Source organism: Motacilla alba, chromosome 3, assembly GCF_015832195.1.
Source record: "Motacilla alba alba isolate MOTALB_02 chromosome 3, Motacilla_alba_V1.0_pri, whole genome shotgun sequence".
NCBI lineage: Eukaryota > Metazoa > Chordata > Aves > Passeriformes > Motacillidae > Motacilla > Motacilla alba.
Window position 1 is genome coordinate 67,912,846 of NC_052018.1, and position 20,868 is coordinate 67,933,713.

General features: G+C 37.4%; 1 protein-coding gene across 11 annotated transcripts in view; it reads right to left on the reverse strand.

Moving 5' to 3' along the window:
* Window positions 1-843: 843 nt before the first annotated feature.
* CHRM3 (cholinergic receptor muscarinic 3) overlaps window positions 844-20,868 on the reverse strand; it is a 269,545-nt gene continuing 249,520 nt past the window's right edge. For all 11 annotated transcript variants that reach the window (XM_038130540.1, XM_038130541.1, XM_038130534.1 and 8 more), the window contains one exon: window positions 844-12,078. In XM_038130540.1, the coding sequence (XP_037986468.1) occupies window positions 10,257-12,078 (1,822 nt within the window). In that variant the 3' untranslated portion in view covers window positions 844-10,256. The remainder of the gene's footprint in view (window positions 12,079-20,868) is intronic.

The window sequence follows — 20,868 nt, forward strand, 5'->3', positions numbered from 1 at the left end:
GCCCAGGGAGTGCAAGATGAGAGCACACAAATGGAGCTATATTATGCTGATGGGAGGCCACAAAGTCCAGCCCCACACTATGGTGCAGGGGCCTGGCTGCCTCCTGCTTTTCTGGGGAAAAATGTTCCTTTCAGAAACACAGAGGGAACTTTTCCCTCTGGGAAAGCCAGCTGGAGCCAGGCTTGGATCAGCCCCCAGAAAAGGCTGTTTTTCACCGTCGCTAGGAGAGCACAGAGCGATTTCACTGAGCAACAGACTGGGTCATTAAGTGAATTAATAGCAGTCAAAGAATATTGTAGCATATGACTGGAGTCAAAATTTCCTTCTACAAATCCACACCTAAGGGGAGTCCTCCCACACTGAAGGGAAGGACAGTTTCCCTGCATCTACATGATGAAGACTTCAAAACACTTCTAGATTGTTTACCCCTCTTGCAACTTGTAATCTCAAATTACTTCAATCAAAACAATTACATTTCTCTTAATTGATTGTTCTGTGTTCTGCCCCTGTTTTGGCTCGTGAGAGGAAAAAAATAACATGGAAATATATCTCAAAAGTTCAAGCAACATCTAGCAGTTATGTAAACCTTACCTCACCGACTGCTTGGCACACAGTGTATTACTGTACAATCAGATATGTCTTTTATATCCCATAATTTGTTTTTATCTTAACTAGCAAGCCACTCTATGAGCAGCAACTAAATAAATGAGTTTATCTCCTTATATTAATGCAATTGTTATCAGGGGCATACAGGGTAAAAATAATTTGTAGATTACAGTAATGTATTTGCAAGGAAATTTCCGCACGGGAAGGTGCCACCTGATTAGTTTTCTGTGGAGAGTTAAAAAAAAAAAGAAAAAAAAAGAAAAAAAAAAGGTGTTAAAGCATCTTGGCAGGAGAAAATCTCTTAAGAGCACAATGTTCCACCGTGATAGTTCAGTGGGAGCCAAGTTTTGACAGCACATTTTGGGCTGATACCCATGCGGTGAGAGGAGAAATGTGAGCTCTCGTGGGACGCTTGACCTGGACCAATGTATTGATTTTTCTACCAACACACAGCCATCCACCTCCTGCCCTCAGGAAATGGTGGCAGTCATGCCAGAGGGGAGAATAAAGCATTTGAGTCTCTCCCAGTACATCTTCTCTTACCCTCATTTTTATTAGCTGCAAAAGGGAAGGTTCCTCTAAAATACTGAAGCCAAGGAAAACGATTGCTCTTCATCATTATCTGCCTCTACTCTTCCAATTAATGTGCTAGTGTTTTGCAAACTACTGTCAATATGAGCTAGGGCCAATTTATTCTTTCTGAAAGTTTACCAAGACATAGATTTTAATTACATGGCAGAAAAAAAGCTGCATAGGAAGGTAGGTATTAGCAAAAAAAGATCAAACTGGCCAATAATTTAAAAAATGTTAATATTCTGTCTAGTATCTGAAAGGGTAGCTATGACTAGATCAATGGACACCAGATTTTGAATGAATGCTCAAGCACTGTCTTTTTACACAGCAAAAGTACAGGGACTCTTTCCTACTGTTTCCTGTCATTTTATGAGTTTACAGTACATTCAGCTCCACTGGTTTTGATGAAGAAAATCAGTTTTATAATAAAAGGCGCAAAATTCCAAATTCTTTTTCACAAGATCTATTTCTGAGATGCTTAATTACTGCATGAATTTTCTTCATATATTTCAAAACCAGAAAGCAACAGGCAAAAGTCAATTTATTTAAAATTTTCAAGCCTTTAAAAGTATGTATTCAGATATTGTCTCTGGGACTTGTTTTGCTCCATAACCAGCAGAACAGAAAGCTTTCAAGTAATAGGAACGTATCAGGAAACACATTAAATATGTTCATCAGATTCCTGCAATGTTATCTCTGTTTCTATCACAAAAATACCCACTATCTCCAAATAGAAGCAGGAAGCTTATGGCTCTTTCTTGTAACAGCTTGACTGGTGTGGCCCACACCCTTCCTGCTGTGGGGTGGCAGGGGCAGGAGTTCAGTTCCAGCTTCCCCTGAGGCAAAAGTCCCATGACTGCTGGTCAGCTTTGAGGCAGGAGGAATTGGGTTAAGAGGCAACTGGGTGATGGGACACCTCTAGAAACCCAGGGATGATTTATATTAAAAAAATGACATCTTCATTGACATCTTCTAACATCTACAGCTTACAACATAAAAACTTCACATTATATTTATAATTTTCTTAGTTCTTTTGGAAAGGAATGAATTGTAATTCAGGCTTTTTACAGCTTTAACTAAGAGCTCTTGTGTACACTTCAAACATGGAATTCAATGATCCATCCCTATGCAGCTTGCTTTTGAGAGCAGCTGTCCATCCTTAGTCTCTATATTTCTCTAATGATGGATTCTGTGTCAGTCAATACACATTGCAAAGACTACAAACCAAAATCAAACAAAACCAAAAGTGGCACCTATGCACTTTAGTTTAAGTCTCTTGGCATTTTTCATGCTGATCCTTCCTGTCTCACAGCAGGAGAAATATGCAACTACATAATGTAGCTGCACTGGTTTGAAAACAAGTGAAATAACCTGAAAGGACCTTCCATCATATTTGGTGAAGGGCAGGGGCAGAGCAAGAGATAAATGCTATTCTCTCCTTTATAGAGAGGATTTTGTTCAGATCACCCTGTGGCCAAGAAATCACATTCGTTTTGAATAAAGGAACAAAACATTTACTCAGATATACTTCTACAGCCTGAAACATGGAAAGTTTTGGTCCTAATATCACTTGTAAAATAACCATCATTAATGGAGATATGAGGCAAGCAAATGGAATGTACTTCTGAATCAGAAAAATTCACACCAATGGAGGATAAAAGCTGCCTAACTCCAGCTATATCTGATTTCATATAGCTTTGCAGATGCAAAGAAATTACATATTTATATATTGATGGCAGAGGGTATTCAATAGGTATATTCAATAAATCTATGTGACAGTTGTGAACACATCAAAGTTGTGTTCAATAGGAGGGGAGTGATCGCTGTGAAGGATAATAGTAATGAGTGGAGAAAAGTACTGAGCATCAGGATGTACAGCACAGGCCTATTTCTTGTGATGTGTCTGCATAAGCAGAGTGTAGCACTGTGTAGGGTTCAAAGTAAATTGGCTCATTTCTTTTGCCCCATGGCGTTAATTAGTCTGTGCCACAATGGTAATTATAATTCTTAATGTGGACACATTAGGCACAAATTAAGGAAGTCCATTTGGCCATTTCCTCATCCCTTTGGCATCTCTAGAGTAGGTAGTATTTCAGGAGTGACTACAGTTGCTTTGTTACCCAAAGACTTCAATACAGAAGAAAAATAGGTTCAGGAAGACTGGATGTTTTGAATCTGCATAAGGAATCAGATTCTTGTCCAGATACTTTACATGATAGTGTAAAAATTTTCTGATCTTTTGAGTATTTTCAGTAAATCAACTATGCCTGTATGAATGAATTGGAAAATAAATTTAAGTTCTCTTGGCACAATAATATCCTGTAATTCTCTGATTGTTAGACATGTTTATATGACAATTACCAGATCATCTCATGAGTGCTTTCATTCCAGAAAGTGCAAAGTTATTTAACTTTGCTCCAGGAGTGAGAAAGAATGTCCCATCAAATTCCTGGAAAATGCATATGCCCCCAGACAAACAAGCCCTGCTTACATATTAAGGCCTTATTATTTAGTCCTAGAGTGCTATAATAAGGATCTTTTCACAGAGGCCTGAGTGGGGTGTCAGGGTGCTCTGCCAACAGTGTAGCTGATGGTGATGTGTGCTCTTGGCTCACTGAGTCATTCATACACTGAACTGTTTTGGGCACTGTTTACATGTGTTTATTCACCCTTATGCAAGGAGGATGTGCACATCTATAAAGCCTTTAAATGTCTTGGGTTTTTTTCCACACTTTCTGCCAAGTTACGAAAATTTTATAGCTTCACTAGCTTGGGAAAAAAGTTACCTCTCCTCACCACCATTAAATTTGTTTTATTGTCATTTTCATAAGACACTCCCTTAAGCCAGCATCACACAGTCAAGGATTTATTGTTTGAAAACTCAGAAGGGGGTGAATGACCTAGATATATTGGGTATTTCTTAGTCTTACCAGGCAAATGAGGTTTTTAAAGCCTGCAAAATTCCACCCATGAGACTGGCAAATGAAAAGCATTATACTATGCAAAAGAAAGGGCAGAGCAATAGAATGGGATGAGCGAGGATGGTATTTTTTTCCCCTCTAATTTCTAATGGAAGGAGTGCTGTTATTACCTCAAAGAATTTGCAGGGGACACTTGCTGTGTTTGTGACATTTTCCTCCAACTGTTTTCATAGTGACTAGATTTCTCTTTCAACTTTGAGAAAGTGGCAGTGATGTTCACATCAACAGAGAAGTTTCTCTTACATTTACCTAGCTAGAATCTAGTCTAGGAGACCTTTTTTTCCTATTTGAAAAAAGGCAGCATGATTTTCGATAATGCAATGGAGTTAAACCTAGTGCAGCCTTGATGCAATAGCTCAGTAAGTGAAATATGTTCATGCATCTCTAAATTTTGGGTAATGTCTAAAAAGCCAGCTCAATACACTGAAAACACCATATCCAGAAATAAGGACAACATAATTGTAAAAAATATGCACTAAGGAAAGAAAGATGTGGAAACTTTTCTTGCAGATAAGTAGAGGAGATTTAAACACAGTTTCACTGTCCAGTTACAAGTGATGAGCCATCAAAGGCAATGTTCACCATGGCTGACAATTTCAGCATAAGTTTGTACATACATCTGCAAACATTGCTCTAGATGTGGTACACCTCTCTGTGTGTGCATGCAGAGTAGGGTCACACATATCCTTCTTAGATATACATGGTGCATGGAGATGTATAGGTGCAATATATACACCATACAACACATGCTGGAAGAGGCCATGAAATAAGTAACACTTAATGTTTTCCCATGTTACCTGTGCTCCTTCCATTAAACAACCCCTGACAGGGATTGGCTCTTTTGCTCAATCAAGAGGATTGGTTCTCTTGATATCTAAAATTAAGCAAAGCATCCTCAAGCACATCTAGGAATGCATCTGGAAATAACTACAATGATATTTCTTGAGAAGAAAAAACAACAATCTATGTTATATTTTGCATGTGGAGTGTGCGCGGTGAAGATAAGTCCCAAATGCCAGTACAGCACAGGTAATGACTTTGCCAGTTAGGACTGTGAAGAACTGTCAGTGACATCAAATACTGTGATGCTCAGTCTCATCCAAGTTGCAGTGCCATGGTGTATGAAATGAAATAAACATAGTGTAGAATTCCCATTCACGCTCAATTTGTTTTCTACAAATAGCACAACTGCATTATCTCTGCCTTACTTTAAAAGCTGAAGTACAAAAATTCCCAAGTATCAGACATTACAAATTAGCATTTTGCCTGCTATCTTTCTGGCAGCTCAAAAATGTAGAAGTAGAAAAGTGCAGATGCTATAAATGATCTATGCCTGCTACAAGGAAGAACATCCTAATTAAATGAAGGTTTTAATTCCATGAAAACCTGAATGTCATGCATGCTTTAGCTAAGCTTCCAAACAGAACTGTTTGGGTATCATGGGAGTGCAGTGCATGAGTCAGAAAAGGCAGCCATCACTATGAACAGCTCAGCTCCACCAGACATCTCTGCATACCCTTCGGGCTAAGGAGAAGCAACCTACCAATATGCATCACTTTGTCCTGCTCCCAGAAGCCAGTGCAGTGGTATGTGAATGGGGAAATACATAAAAGATAAAAAGAATATATAAAATAGAAAATCGCAGAGGGTGGAACTAACCACAACGAATATACTTTTTTTTTAAAATTCCCAAATGCATTAAAATACATGATGATTCATGAACTTTGTGAAGTTCAGGCTAGTGGGGGTTTGGGAGAACATCCCTAGGGACAGGTCATCTCCTGGTCAGGCTTGGTGGACAGACCATTTGTGGCACAGTCTATTTCTGCCAATAAGGAGCTGGCAAATGTGAAGCCTTCTCCAGTTGTTTTGATATGTTTCATACATGTTTAGAAAAGAAAGTATCAGACCTCAACACTTTAAAACACCTGAAATTAGTAAAGTGTCTTTTGATAAAGTAAGATCAGATAATGTTGCATAGCGGGATTGTGATAGGCAAAGAAAAAAACACCTGATAACAAGACAGGCTTGTAGAGCATATTTTAGCACAAGAATCTAGGAGCCACCTGGAAGAAAATGAGGGTTGAGAATCTTCAATATAAATTTGAATAGTGATGCATCGTCAGATGGGTAAGGGTGAGTGAAAAGCAGTTTATAAATAGTATGACACTGCTTGATCATCCCTATTGTATATAGGGTAGCATGATGATAATTATTTTTAAAATTATGATGCTGCTGATTAGGGGAAAAAAGTTTAAAACTTCCTTTTGCTTCAATATTTGCATTCTGTAGAGGCAAACCAAGTGTACTTTGGGATCTCTACTCACTTTTTAGATATATAAGGTTGATAATGAACCAAGACTTTTTAGAATATTCTTGCAGAATAAGAGAAGAAATATAATAATCAAGACAGCAAAGTAAGAAAATGAAGCTGCACATAATTGAGAAAGGTCACCATCTCTCTCAGAATATCTGTGTGCATATTCCTACTGCCAGAAGCCTGTAGGCTATTTATTGTTTAGGTTACACAGATCCACAAGTTTAGATCCTGGGAGCTACTCAGAACTTTCTTATACTTGTTTAGTTTTAAACAGTGCCAGACTGATTCACAGTTTACTTTTGTTGAAAGTCTGTCATGCAGGAGTAGGAAAAAGTGCTTCATGCACCATGGCCCCTGCCCTTAGATCTTCAGATTAGATATCTCTCACTGCCTATACCAGAACAGAAGTAATAAACTGTAATAAAATCACAATTTTACACTGAAAAAGCCAAACATATATTATAATGTATTTTGTTGCCTGTTCAGAGGCTGACAGTGGCTGGGTCTGTTCTACAAAGCTTTCTCCAGACTACTCATTGGCTCCTGTCTGGCTATCGCTTCTGACTTTTTGGTCCTTTTCATATGGAGTCTAATCCTGTATTATTGCAATTAATGGAGACTGGTCTCTGAAAAGCCAGCTTTCAGAGCTGTGAGGAGAGTTAATGGGACTGAGCTGTTTGTCTGCCACAGAATGATTCTTTCTACTGTGTTTCTGACTTAATTTTCCTCAAAACAGATGAAATATTACAACATTGTACTTCCTAAAAGTAATTCTGTGTCATTGGTCTTGCATTGTTCTTCTTCTGCAACCTATTATGTGTGCCTGTGTTCATAAATAATATACCCACTAGTGCATACAGCTAAAATTTTTGTGTGTGCATGGGTTTAAAGCAAATACAGCAACATATAAAATACAAATTAAATTGATGCCCACTGTACTTGTAACACAGCCAAATTCTTAATATTTTATAGTGCATATTCCATTAAATAAATAATAACTAAATTGATCTATGCTACAATATGTGTATACATACACATTTTAAGATGCCTGTAAATAACATTTTTAAGCCTGTTCACACATCAAAAGACAGGTTGTTTATTTCTCTGATAGAACAATCCAAGGATTTAATTCTTCCTATTATGTAAACAGTGGTGACAGACGCTTTCAAGGAAGCTTAACTTCAATAAAAATAATAATTTCCCATTTTAAAATCAATACTAATATACCATAAATCCCCCGATGAACTCTGGCTTCCTTGCATGCTCTCACATTTTGTGTATTAGGGGCACAGCACTACTCTAGATATCAGAATATAATAATATGGCAATATATATAGATATAGATATATATTTAAATGTTAAAACATTTTTAGGTCAACTTGAGTAATGAATATTTCAATTATATGCTTCTTTTTATAAATAAAGGTAATTAATTTTCTTTGCAACATGGGTGCCTTTGTATGTGGCTAGCAAACCAGCAAAACAATTCTGGTATCTTGAGTTCAAAATGCAATTGTGACATAGATGAAACTTTAACTTTTTTCTTTTTTGTACTAAAATTGTACTTGCAGTAGAGTTCAATATAATTTATGAGATTACTTTAGGGTAGACATTTTAAACAACTCATACAAAAGAGAATTTTTTTTTAATGACAAGAAAGCTAGGTATAATCTATTCATTTCTCAAGCAGACCTTTATGAATCACTTTAAAAGGACACTACAGCTGAAGACTGAAGAGCAATATTTATCAACATTAAATAAAACATTTGGTGAAATATGTATAAATATTTTTTTATATGAACATAACACAAAATTAAATAGTTTAGATACACAGACACCATTTAATATATTTCCACTGTTGTCAAAATCATCTGTAAACACCATCTCACACTGAATACAAAAGCAGCTTTAACATCAGTTCTGTATTCACAACACTGATGCCCCTTTGTAAAATAAGATACTTGTTTTATTTTCAGCAAAATAAGAGTCTAAGCAACAACAACAAAAAAAAGTTTTGGTCAGCTCAACGGAGAATACAAAATAATCTTTCAACATGTAACTAAATCAGATTTAGAGCAACAGTTTAAAGTACAATTCTTTTCCCAGGGGACCTCTGACTTTTATAAATCATGTTTGGTGCAGACCACCTCACAAATACCAGGAAATACTGGTCATGTCTAAACTATAAATATTAAAGCCCTTTTAAAATTGTCTTTATCAAAAATTGCCAGGTTACAAATTGGCAATATCACATTTTTCACACCACCGAATAACCTGGTGTCAAACGGATTTAGGTGCACTTCTCCTGATGATTTTTAAAACATGTTGTGGAAAACAAACACTTTTTAGTGAGCATCCTTCACATGCAAAAATAAAGCATTTCTTTGAAACAAATCATTTGCATCTGAAGATCACCTGGGTAGACAGTGCAAGCAGCAGGGCTCCGCCAGCTTTTATCAGAAAATTACAACTTGGACTTTCATCCACGGAGATACTGCACACAGGATCTGAGCTGGCTCTGAGAAGGGTGGTGCATCCCCATGGTGCAGCTCAGGACAAGGTGTTGCAGGAGCCATGTGTGCTTTGCCAGCAGCACAGCCACCCCAGCAAGACACAGGGCTGCTGCTGATGGTTGCACCTACCTGGCTCCCAAGCAGCTCCCTTTGAGCCCAGATCTGGGTTCTCATTATCCTGTGTCCTGCCAAGATAGCTTCACGCTCTTCCCTGAATGCAGCCTTCAATTCCTTTCCCCTTTGTGTCGTTTAAAGAGGCATGATCACTTTGAGGAGAGACTCTGCGCTCAAGATTAGGGTTTTACTGGGCAAGTACCCAATTATAAAACTCTGTAAACTCACAGGCTATGTTTTGGTTTTCTCAGTTTGAAATGTGGACACCATGTTTTTGTTCCAGAGATAAACTTGAATTTTAGGTGGCAAATAATGAGCTATATACTTATAACATGATTTTCGGACTTTTAAAAAGTTTCAATCACATGTAATCATGATGGGGGGCCCTGTAAAACCTAGAACAAATAGGCCACCTCTTTCCTGGTATGTGTGTATTTTAGAGGTGTGAATGTATGCTATGCATACATACACACTCACACACACACATATAACATCAGCTGCACACACAGATACTCAGAAAACAGGAATCAGGGGTACAATTAACAATATATCAGAAGAGAAGTAGACAGGAAGCTCTACCAGGACAACAAGAGGCAATTTTTCAACCTATACAGTGTCTCAAATAATTTCATAATCCTGTTTCACTATCTTGCTACATCTGCATGTAACTTGAATTGAAAGTTGTTGGATTCCTGGGAAAAAGAAGAGTTGGGCCAGCTAGATGTGCTTACCTGAGATCCCAGAGTTGATTATAATCAAAGAACTGGGCAGATCAGTAATGGGTTTATAATTGCTATACAGCTTCTCGCAAATTCATAGGAAAACTTTATTAAATCTTTCACTCCTTAGTAAAAATGTTGAAGTTTCTTAGTTTTTGCTGAATGTGGATTGACTTTTATATTAAACTGGATTTATTGAAAGGATAAATAAGTTTGGCAGCTGCTTTCAGGTCTTGATGTTTAAATCATAGAATCCGCACCCTGGAATCACCTTCCCACCCCAACCCATCCTGTCTCATCCCTTACTACCTTGCCCATCCTGCCCTGTCCCGTGCCATCCTCTTCTGTCCTATCCCACCCCATCCCATCCCATCCCATCCCAGCACATCCCTGCTTCGTTATTTTTTTTATTTGTTTAAAAAATACTATTCTATGAAGCCTCCCTAGGGATCCGCTTATGAAAAATGACGGACTGCCTTTGCTGATACTGCTGTTTGCGTCGTTTTCGTTTGTCACACTGGCACAGCAGCAGCATCTTGAAAGTGTTTCTGAATGTTTTGTTACACAGTGCGTAGCACATGGGGTTCACTGTGCTATTGATGTAGCAAAGCCAATACCCCAGGTGCCAGAAAGTTTTGGGGATACAGCTGCAAAAGGTGTTCACCAGAACCATGATGTTATATGGGGTCCAGGTAATGATGAAGGCAAACAAAATGGCACTGAGTGTCTGTGCTGCTTTCTTTTCTTTGATAAGTGACATTCTTTTTCGTTTTGTGATCTGACTTCTGGTCTTCAAGGCAAACTTTTTTGCCAGGGTTGCTTCCTTAAAGGACAAGGGCAGGGCTGTCGATGTCTTGGTGACTGATGAGATGCCATCAGAAGCTGTGGTTGTCTCTTCTGATTCTGGTTCAATTGGAAGCTTAGTAAAGCTCTTTTGGAAATTTCCACCATCCTGAACACCTTTGGGAGGGTGCAATTTTTTAGGTTTCTTTTCCTTCGATTCTGTGTCGGATTTCTGCAGTTCATCCCCCGATTCATGCAAATCTTCCGAGGAGGGTAGTTTTGTGGAATTGAGGATAGCGCTGTGACCGGGAAGCTTCAGCACGATTGAATAGATGGCTCTGGTCTCTGCAGCAATGTCTTCTTCATCAGAGGAGGCTGAATTTTCAAGGGAGGCAGCAGCATCATTGTTGTTCCAGCTGTCACTGCTGCTGTGCTCTTGGTCCCCCTGATCTGTGCTGGGCTCCCAGCTCTTCATTGTGAGCCAGAAGTGGCAGCGTCTGTATTTCTTCCGGGCGGAGCGTTTCGTGTTCTGCCGTTGCAGCTCGTAGCTGCTGCAGCTGCGGGAGCTGCCTGTCTGGTGCACGAAGCGCGCCGCCTCTGCTTCGCTGCCCGAAGCCTGCAGCCCTGCCAACTCTTTGGTGCGTTTCTCCGTCTCCTTGTAGATCCTCCAATACAAAATACTCATAATGGTGACTGGCAAATAAAAGGCAGCTATGGCAGTGCCAAAAGTGATGATGGGTTCGCTTAGAAACTGGATGAAACATTCATCAGGAGGCACAGTCCTCTCCCCAACAAAATACTGCCAAAACAAGATGGCAGGGGCCCAAAGAACAAAAGAGACGATCCATGCTAAACCAATCATTACCCCAGCCCTTTTGGTTGTTCGTTTGGCTCTGTATGTCAGTGGCCTAGTGATGGAAAAATACCTGTCAAAACTTATCACAAGGAGATTCATGACAGAGGCATTACTGGCGACATAGTCAATGGAGAGCCAAAGATCACAGGCCAAGCTTCCCAAAGCCCAGTGGTCCATGATGATGTATGTGGTATAAAGGTTCATGGAAAGAACACCGATGATCAAATCTGCACAAGCAAGGCTCAACAAGAAGTAGTTGTTGACTGTTTTCAGTTGTTTGTTAACCTTAAATGCAACAATCACTAAGATGTTTCCTATGATGGTCACCAGTGCAAGGATCCCAGTGAGGAAAGCAATCAAAACTACTTGCCAGACAGTGTGTCCACCCAGAGGGTCTTTGCTTGTGGCATTTAGGGTCATGTTTGTTGATTCCACAGTGGAGAAAGGAAAACTCTCTGTGGTCTGAGGGAAATCATAGCTGCCAATGAGTGATGCTGCTTCATCAAGGAGTCCCGGTCCATGTGAATCTCTCTTCCAGAAGGAGCTCACATTTGGTAAAAGGAGCGAGGATGAACTGTTATTATGCATGATCATTGTGGCTCTCTGACATAGTCTGTAGCAGAGAAAAACCAAACAAAAAACGAAGTGAACAGGTGAAAATGTTAAATAATCATCCTCATGCTCGTACCTAAAATCACTTTAGCTTTTTGAAAGATGTCTTTAAAAAGCCAAGCTGCCTGTGACACATTTCAAGTCAAACCTGTATGTGATATCCAGACTGTGATTAATCAGAACTCAACACACAATGTTGATCACATTGTGATTAACATTAAATTACAGAGGAACCAAAATCCCAGGAGAATTTGAATGTACAGTAGTATTAAAATGCCCCTGAACTCTAACTCTGAATTAAAACATGTCCTGCAGGATCTGTCCTGAACTCAAAATCTCAAAAATTAAGTTCTGATCATATGAAGCCACAAACCTTCCATGTTCCAATCAACACTGGTCCCCAGTGCTATCCTGGCTCTAGCAAAACAGAGTCACAGCCTCTGTGCTGCCTCCAGCTATAGCTGATGACAAACAAAAATATTGTTCTGCCTTTCCTTAAACTGTGGAGATACAAGCCAGCATAATTTCACTGTGTCAAGCTACTGTAACCGGTGAGGCTGCAAAACTCTTCCCATTTTCATCTACCTTTCAGCTATCTGATAAAAGCAGTAAAAGTTCTCATTAGCACGTTTTGCACGTGCCACTATTCATTTTTTTTCATGCACATTTTTATGCTTGAACTAAGGATTTTGCCATCTAATGACTTCAAAATTTCTTTTGGGGCAACACATGGTAAAAGTTCCTTTGAAATTATGGTCTCTAGAGTCAGAAAAAAACCATTGACAGATGTATGTGAAAGCAATCACTAAACACTTTAGGAAAATAGCAGAAAAAAGCATGAAAGGAATTCATAATTAAGCTTTAATCCTTTTCCCCAAGTACTAACATAAAACGAAAACATGCTCCAACTAGGAACTTACAACTCTCTTATTTCTCAGCTTCTCTAGTCAGCTGACTGGATCCCTAGTAATAAATGAATTATATCATCAAGAAGAAAAAATTCAGATGACAAAGTCCACCATTGGCTGTAAACGTTGAGCAAAATATGCTGTCAATGTTTGTTTGTTTTCTAAATGTGAGTCCTTCCAGAGTCAATATATAATGGTATGAGATAATAATGAGTATCACAATACACTGATTTTACATAAAATATTTAACCAAAAGAAGAGGGTTTGATTATGTTTTTCTAATTAATTTCTAAATTCTGCTTTCTCTTGAACTGTACTTGGTTTTGTTATGAAGTCATAAGACACTGTGGGATTTAAAATGGGACAGTTTCTTTGACATATGCAGTAAATAAATAGATCAGCAATTCCTTTCCTTTGCTCATGTAGGATAACTAACACAAACCTCTCCCCTATTTCGATATCTACTGTAAATGAGGTTTTATTAGGTTACAATGAAGATGCCATATTATTATCTAATTCCATCCACTTTTAATGTATTCATCATTGTATAACTCAGAATATGAACACAATAATAATGAATAAATATTGCTCTGGTAAAACACACAGTTAAATTTTAAGTCCTTTCCTGATAAAATGATTGAAAACTCAGAGCAGCTCAACTTCTAAAAAGAAAAATGGTAAGACAGGACTGCTGGAAGCCATCCTTCTTGCAATGTTTTATTTAGGAAGCAGGCATTTTTTCCAGAGCTGTCAGACAGGATGAGGTCAAAACCAGAATAGTATGAGAGAGATCTCAAATAATGATATTTGCTAAATATATGCCAGAAATTATTAATGTTATAGGGTGCAGACCTTTCTTCACTCACACTGGGGACAGAGAGCAGAGGATGAAAGCCAGAAAGCATCCGCTCTGCAGCCATAAATTTCTGAGACCTCTGTAGGGCAACAGCCAATCCAGCCAAGTATTGGTTGAGAGCTCTGACAGGTACATTTAGATGACAGTGATATCATTATGCTGCTTTTTCATTAAAAAAAAAAAAAAGACAAATTGGTATCTTCTAACACACAAGAAAATATCAGGAAGACTATATCAATAAAGGAGATCAAACTTCCACTAAAATGGATAGAAAAAAAATCACTTAGAAGTGATGGTAAAAATATAACGGTATTACTAAGAAATAAAAATAGTTAACAGTTAGGTAGTAGATCCCAATTTCATTGTACAACACAACCATGAACTAATGTGACTGTTGGAAGTCCAAAACAAATACCATAAGAGATAAGAGATACAAATGATCATGCAAAATTAATATGTAAATGCCACACTATCTATCACTAAGTCCATAAACCAATTGTGAATTCTATTTAGCTGTAGACTTTGAAATGGAGTTCCAATGGAAATGTAATTGTAAATCCTTTCAGAAATGCCATGATTCAAAAGACTCATGACGAGGAGTCCTGGGATCATCATAATTCAGCTGCAGCCTTTCAGACACTGAAGAAGTGTTGGAACCAAAAACTTTCTTTCTTAGGTCAGTTCTTTCCCATCTGGACTTCGAAGTCACTTCTCTAAGTTATTGTTTCAATGAAAACCTGAATCGTCCTTAGCAGTCCAGTAACTGAGGAAAAGGAGAAACTGAGAACAAGCCACCACCTGTAATCTGGTTTTTTAACTCCAGAGGGATTAGAGGGAACCCTAAACTCGCCTTGGCTGCACTATTTGATAAAATGAAAGTGCCAGTGGAATGATTAGTACAGTCTTTTGTTATTCTGCCTCTACTACAAGCTCCTGCAATTGAACCATTTAATTCAATTTTAAAATGTATTAACCTGTTCATCTGCACAGAAAAAGAAAATATCACTACCACTACCACCACCACTACAACATACCAGATCAGCACAACTGGATTTTCTTGCCTTTAGGAAACCAAGGCAAGCTACCTTATCCATCATTTTCCAAAGCTGCCATGCAGTTTCTGCTTTCTGTATCAGTGCTGCAGGGCTAGAGTGTCCTGGGTTTGACAAGTTTGCACAGCAGGATTCACAGTGCAGCCGCCAGCACCTGCCCAGCAAGCCAAGCTCTGACAGAATGATGTGTGACCAAGTGGGAAGGCAGCCACACATATTTCAGTAAAACAAACAGTGCAGCACTGCCTGAGTGAGGCAAACATATCAAACTGTGAAATGATTATAGGTTTACATACCATGATTAGAATTTACAAATCATTGGTATGATACACAACATTTCAAGGCAGGGAGTAGCAAAGGAAACTTCTTTTAGTCTAAGGATATATAATTACTTACCTAAGATCATAGTAATAGTATTCCCTGTGGGTTTGAGTATTTTTGTTCTTGTTTTTGATTTTTGAAGGGTACAGGCCAGAGATCATCAGACACAGTGTACACTTCCCAGGATTATTCAGGAAAAGTGTAGGCCCGGTACAGACAATGGCTATATAGACTTTCATACCCATCCATCCAGCACACTCCTGCTCTCTGCCCAGCCAGAGGAAGTGAGATTTTTGATATCCCACTAAGACCGACTGGAAGGGTAGAAGAAAGCATCTACAAAAATGGTCAATGATTTCAATAAATGGGTATAACCCAGATTTAAAAGCCTGAAATTTTGACTAGTCTAATTTATTGCACATTGCTGTAAATAGAAAGCAAAATAGAATAAACAGTTGTAACAGTTGTGTCACACATTCTCAGGGCATTTAATTTCTCTCTGCTTATTTCAGATTTAAATGCTTTTGTGAATACTCCACATTTTACCAAAATTTTTCTTTTCCTTGAACCTTCCCATTCAAGAAGTCTATTTTTCTTGCTGTCTTTAAAGGGGTCTAAGAAGCATTTTCTAGGAAGTGAGATGGCAATCTATGGGCTTGGCTATCTGTGAGCTCAAATCTAGCAAGCCTTTACGGTTGAAGAATTTCACAATGCATCTGTTTACACAGACAAGAAAATTGCTTACCCTATTTTTCCATTTTCTTCTGCACTGCTCTTATATACACATTAGCCTAAACAGCAGAGAGCTCCATACAGTGATTTATAAAAGTCTTTTCTAACTCAGGGAAAGGAAGCCTTCAGAATGCTTAATGCAGTTACCTGAACTAGAACATATACTTTGTTCCAGAACTATTATTTGGTAAAATAAAAATATATATTTGAATTACAAGGTTTTCCTAAGATTATTGGCAAGATTATGTATAACAATTTTTCAAAACACACAGAGGTTTGTTTTTTTTCCCTCAAAATACAGTGTATTTTTTCAAAATAAAATAAAGAATTTTAAAAGCTTGTAATAGATGATGAAAGCATTCACAGTTCTATATTTATAGTAGCTCATACCAATTGAAGTTAGAGTAGCACTAAGTACAGAATTCCATATGAATGTTTATGTGGCAACAGGAAGCACAGTGTAATTATCAGTGAACACAACCTCAGATTTACCATGACTAAATTACACTTATATTAAATACATTACACTAAATATATTTTCACTTCTTTGAAGAATGAGAATACAGAACCATTGAAATCAAGCACACCAGGAAAAATCCTGGCCACTGTCTTGCATGTTCACAGTAGATAAAAACGGATTGTCATATTCTTATTTATATATATGTACAAATACACGTAAGTATATTATATCTACATGCAAATGTGTATCACATATAGTGTGATGAGTATATGTATATAGAGCTGCAGATGAAAGTACAAGTATATATACATTTATGCCTATACACACACATATATCTGCAGCTATAGATACACATAATTTTGTCATATTATTCCAAATATTGTTTTAAGGGAAGACTATATCTTTCACTAATTAGCTATCAACTTGATACAGATAATGTTCAGTCAAACATGTCCCAGTAACACTTCAACCCAAATGCTTAATTTTGCATCCATAAATATATTTTGTTTTCTAAATTCACCTAAATTAAATGGCAGTGTTTTAAAATTAATGAATTAGATTTGCTCATTATTTGCTTACTCTATTTGTGCTGTTAGTGTCAAGTCTAGGCTGAGCAAACTTGGAACTCATTTCTCTAACCATATGGATCCTTTCCATTACATTGAAGAGTGTATAGAGAACCCAATGCACAGCACTGAGCTACCTGATCCATCTCCCTTGCAGCCCTGCAGCCAGAGGAAAGGAGCATCCTTCCTGGGGAGCACAGGCAATGGGATGCTACCTCAATGCTCCTGCTGGGACATCTAAGGATGGCAGACTGGGAGTACCTGAGTGTGTACCTGGCACAGCCAGGAAATACACTCTAAAGCTGGGCCATGGCAAGAGCCTCTTCTGTGCCTTAATTTGCCAGTTAGCTTTGGCCAAACATCTACCATCTTCTTTACTAGGACTGAGAGACTTGTGTTCATATCGCCCAGACGTACCTGCCACATCCTCTGGGGACCTGATTGCTTAAACTGTGTTTGCTTTTACAGAATTTACCATCTTCTTGTAGTATGAACCCTTTACTGAGGGTTTTTATATTATGCTAGAAATGCAACTTTGAATGTGTTTTAATGGCCAGTGACTTCAGTGGAAACATCTGCTTATTTACATGGCCTCAAAACTAAGAATAAATACTGTGTTGCCATTAGGACCAGACAAGGAAAATCTCAGGTGTTCCATCTGTGCAAAATCCAGATATGCATTTTTTGATCTCTTTCACTTAAGACTTCCATCAAAGATTGAATTTATTATATAAACTGCATAATTTTAATGCATAATTTTTTTTACAAATATGCCATCTATAACAAACATACATCCTAATTTGCATAGTTAAAGGACGGTGATTTTCACAGATTTAATAAGTGTTTCTGTACTATTTATTATTTATTTACTCCATGACCCAATACTCATTCACACCATGAATTTCAGTTTCAAAATAATCCTATCTTGAAATCCTCCAAAGTGATTCCCAGAAGTTTCAGAAATGAGCCACTAATCTCACCTGTGACAGGGCTCAGGGCAGTGCAGGTTTCACACATGTAGCAGCAGCAGACTTGCCAAAGGAAAGGCACTTGTCTTTCTTGGACAAGTGCACTTAGTGGTTATTGTCTAAACAATTCATACAGAACAAAGGGAAATATTCAAAAGCCTGAGCTTGGAGATGTCTGGAGTTTTCAAATGCTTGAAAACAAGAGCAAATCAAGTCTTGCCTAATTAAGATTACAGTAAATGTTGACTCTCAGCTCAGTTAAATCTATGAGGTACAATTCTATAAAGAGAGGAAATTATCTAAATTCTGGGCAGTTTCAGTGAGCTTTATTAGAATTACACCCCATCTGTCTAATTGATATTGGAGGAAACAGACATGCAGCCTGAAGTTGGTAAGAATTACAAATACTGAGAGTTTTACTCACTTTGAGCAAACCACTGCAAACTGACTTTGCAGGTATCCGGGGACAGGAAAGTTTGGAAAAAGGGTTTATTACTGAACTGAATAAATATGGTATTAGATTTAAATGAAAGAAGAATACATGCCATTCAATTATCTCCTCTATTTGTAAGTGGTGCATATTTTCCTTTTGAATAAAACCTGTTCATCTTGAAGACTTCGTCTCAGTATTTTATTATGTATGCACTTTTTAACCCAGGATTTATTAATATTTTGGTAATTAGTATAATATTGGATCAGAGTTGCTATCTAGATTTTCAGCTCTCTCTTTATGAAACACTGTCCGTTGGCTCCACAGATAATCCTCCCAATCGGATATTTAAAATCACATTAAAATTTTCACTATGTGAAATAAAGTAATGGGAACTCTTAGGCTTAATTCTATCATTTTCCCAGATGTAGTTAAATGCTAGAATACCTTGAATCAACATGGAAAAGTAGTGTCTAAAGAGAAAAAAAAATCAAGCCTTTTAAGTGATTTCTCCTCTCTTACTGAAATGGCATCATCCTCTATAAAAATGATCATGTTTGAGCATATTGATATTGAGAGGAGCTTGTTATCAATTCTACATAAAGCAAAAAAAAAAAAAAAAAGAAAAAGAAGCTGTTATATTTCTAATCCTGCCCTACTTTTAGTAATACTTGCATGCATTTAAATTCCATATTTATTGTCAATATTAGCCATTAAGAACCTTCCCAGGGAACAGCAAACCTCATAGGTAGACCTCTTTACTATCTTAAATGGTACTGCTTTAAAGTGAAGTAATCGGCTGATTATGCCTTAAAAAGAAATAAACTTTTGCTTTTTCTGTTTTCTCCCTACACAATACACCTCCAGAGAAAACTGGAACACTGAACAAACACTTTTCAAGTATCAAAGAATTTAGAGAGCCTGGTAACTGAGCTCTAAAGAAGCTCACCTGACACCTGACACAATCTTTTCAATTTCATTTGTCTGCAAGAAGAAAATGAAATGACAAAATGTCTGTCAAGCCTTGAAACCAGAAAATGGAAAATATTTTTTTCTGGAAATCTTTCTCAGGGTGGGAAAAGAAATAGCCCAAACAACAACAACAACAACAGCAACAACAGAACTGTAAAAAAGCCCCCTCAAACCACAGATTTTGTGCTTTTCCGAGCAATATGTTTTTTCACCTTCAGAAACTAATTTCATTTTCTCTCAGCTTAGAGCTGAATCTCAGATATTTTGTAACAAAAAGTGTTGAAAGAAGATGAGCTCCATTCCATTGTTCATTGAGTGAAAATTATAAAAATGTTTGTGTTTCCATCAAGGTCTGGCATCGAGCTATCCAAGTCTCTTGTCATGTTTACCTGGTGCCAGGTCCTGTTATACAAAAAAATCTCTAACATGAATCATTTACGTGTGTTAAACAACATGAATTTGAACTTCCCTGGAGTGTCAGAGAATCTGAAGCTTTCTAAATTGAACTAATGCTGACCACGGGGTTTTCTCCTATGTAACTATGTAACTGCATGCAGGTATTAAAAGAGCAGACTATCTCCTTTGGCTTTTGTTGATGATGGATAGTGTGGCAACTTAACATAAGATGCAGTAAAGTGACTTGAAAAATGTTAGGAAATTCTCTATTAAGGGAAATTGACTGTCATTGGCTTTGGTGATTGAAATATTACTGCTATCTACTGTGGCAAACCCAATACTCCCACACAGGACAGATGGTTTACTTAAAAAGTGAAAGAAAAAACCATCACAACCCTGTTGAGAGGTTTCAGCTAAAGAAGAGAAATCACTAAGAAAAAGCTACTGGCTAATGAAATCTACATAGCTTTTTGGACACAAACCATTTATAGGGAAAAGGAAATTTTATGAGAAACTTTGTGTGAGAATGTTATGATTTTAATATAAAACACTGCTTATTATTTTGTCTAAATAATGCCTTAAAGCATGCAATCATAATAATGTGTTAAAGCATTTTTTCTTGGTGCCAAGTTATCACAAATAACTATAATAGAAAACATTTCCAGTGCATTTATTTATTTGTTTTACAGAATGAAAATTCTTACAATATGAGATTTGGGGATATCTTTTCACACTGATAAGCTTATGAATTGTGCTAGTAATTTATTGGAATGAATTTATTGCTGGGAAGGTAAAGAGTTCTGTGTGCATCCTTTTTATGTATTACATTTCTTTAATACACTTGCAAACAAAATGCTATTTTATGGTTGAAATGGAATATTTTTTACCTCAGTGAAACGTCTTGGTAAATAATCAAGAAAAAAGGGAAGATACTTTTTGTTGCAACACGTCACTCAAAATATTTTAATAAATACTTTGTTTCTTCATTCACCAGTATGCTTAAAGTCAATCTTTCCATCTATTTAAAAGTGCAGTTTAACACTCACTAGATGGCACAATAGTTATTCAGAAGCAGAAGTCTGGACTTTGCAACAAAATCTTAACCTGTGTCTCATAAAGCCTTTGTCTTG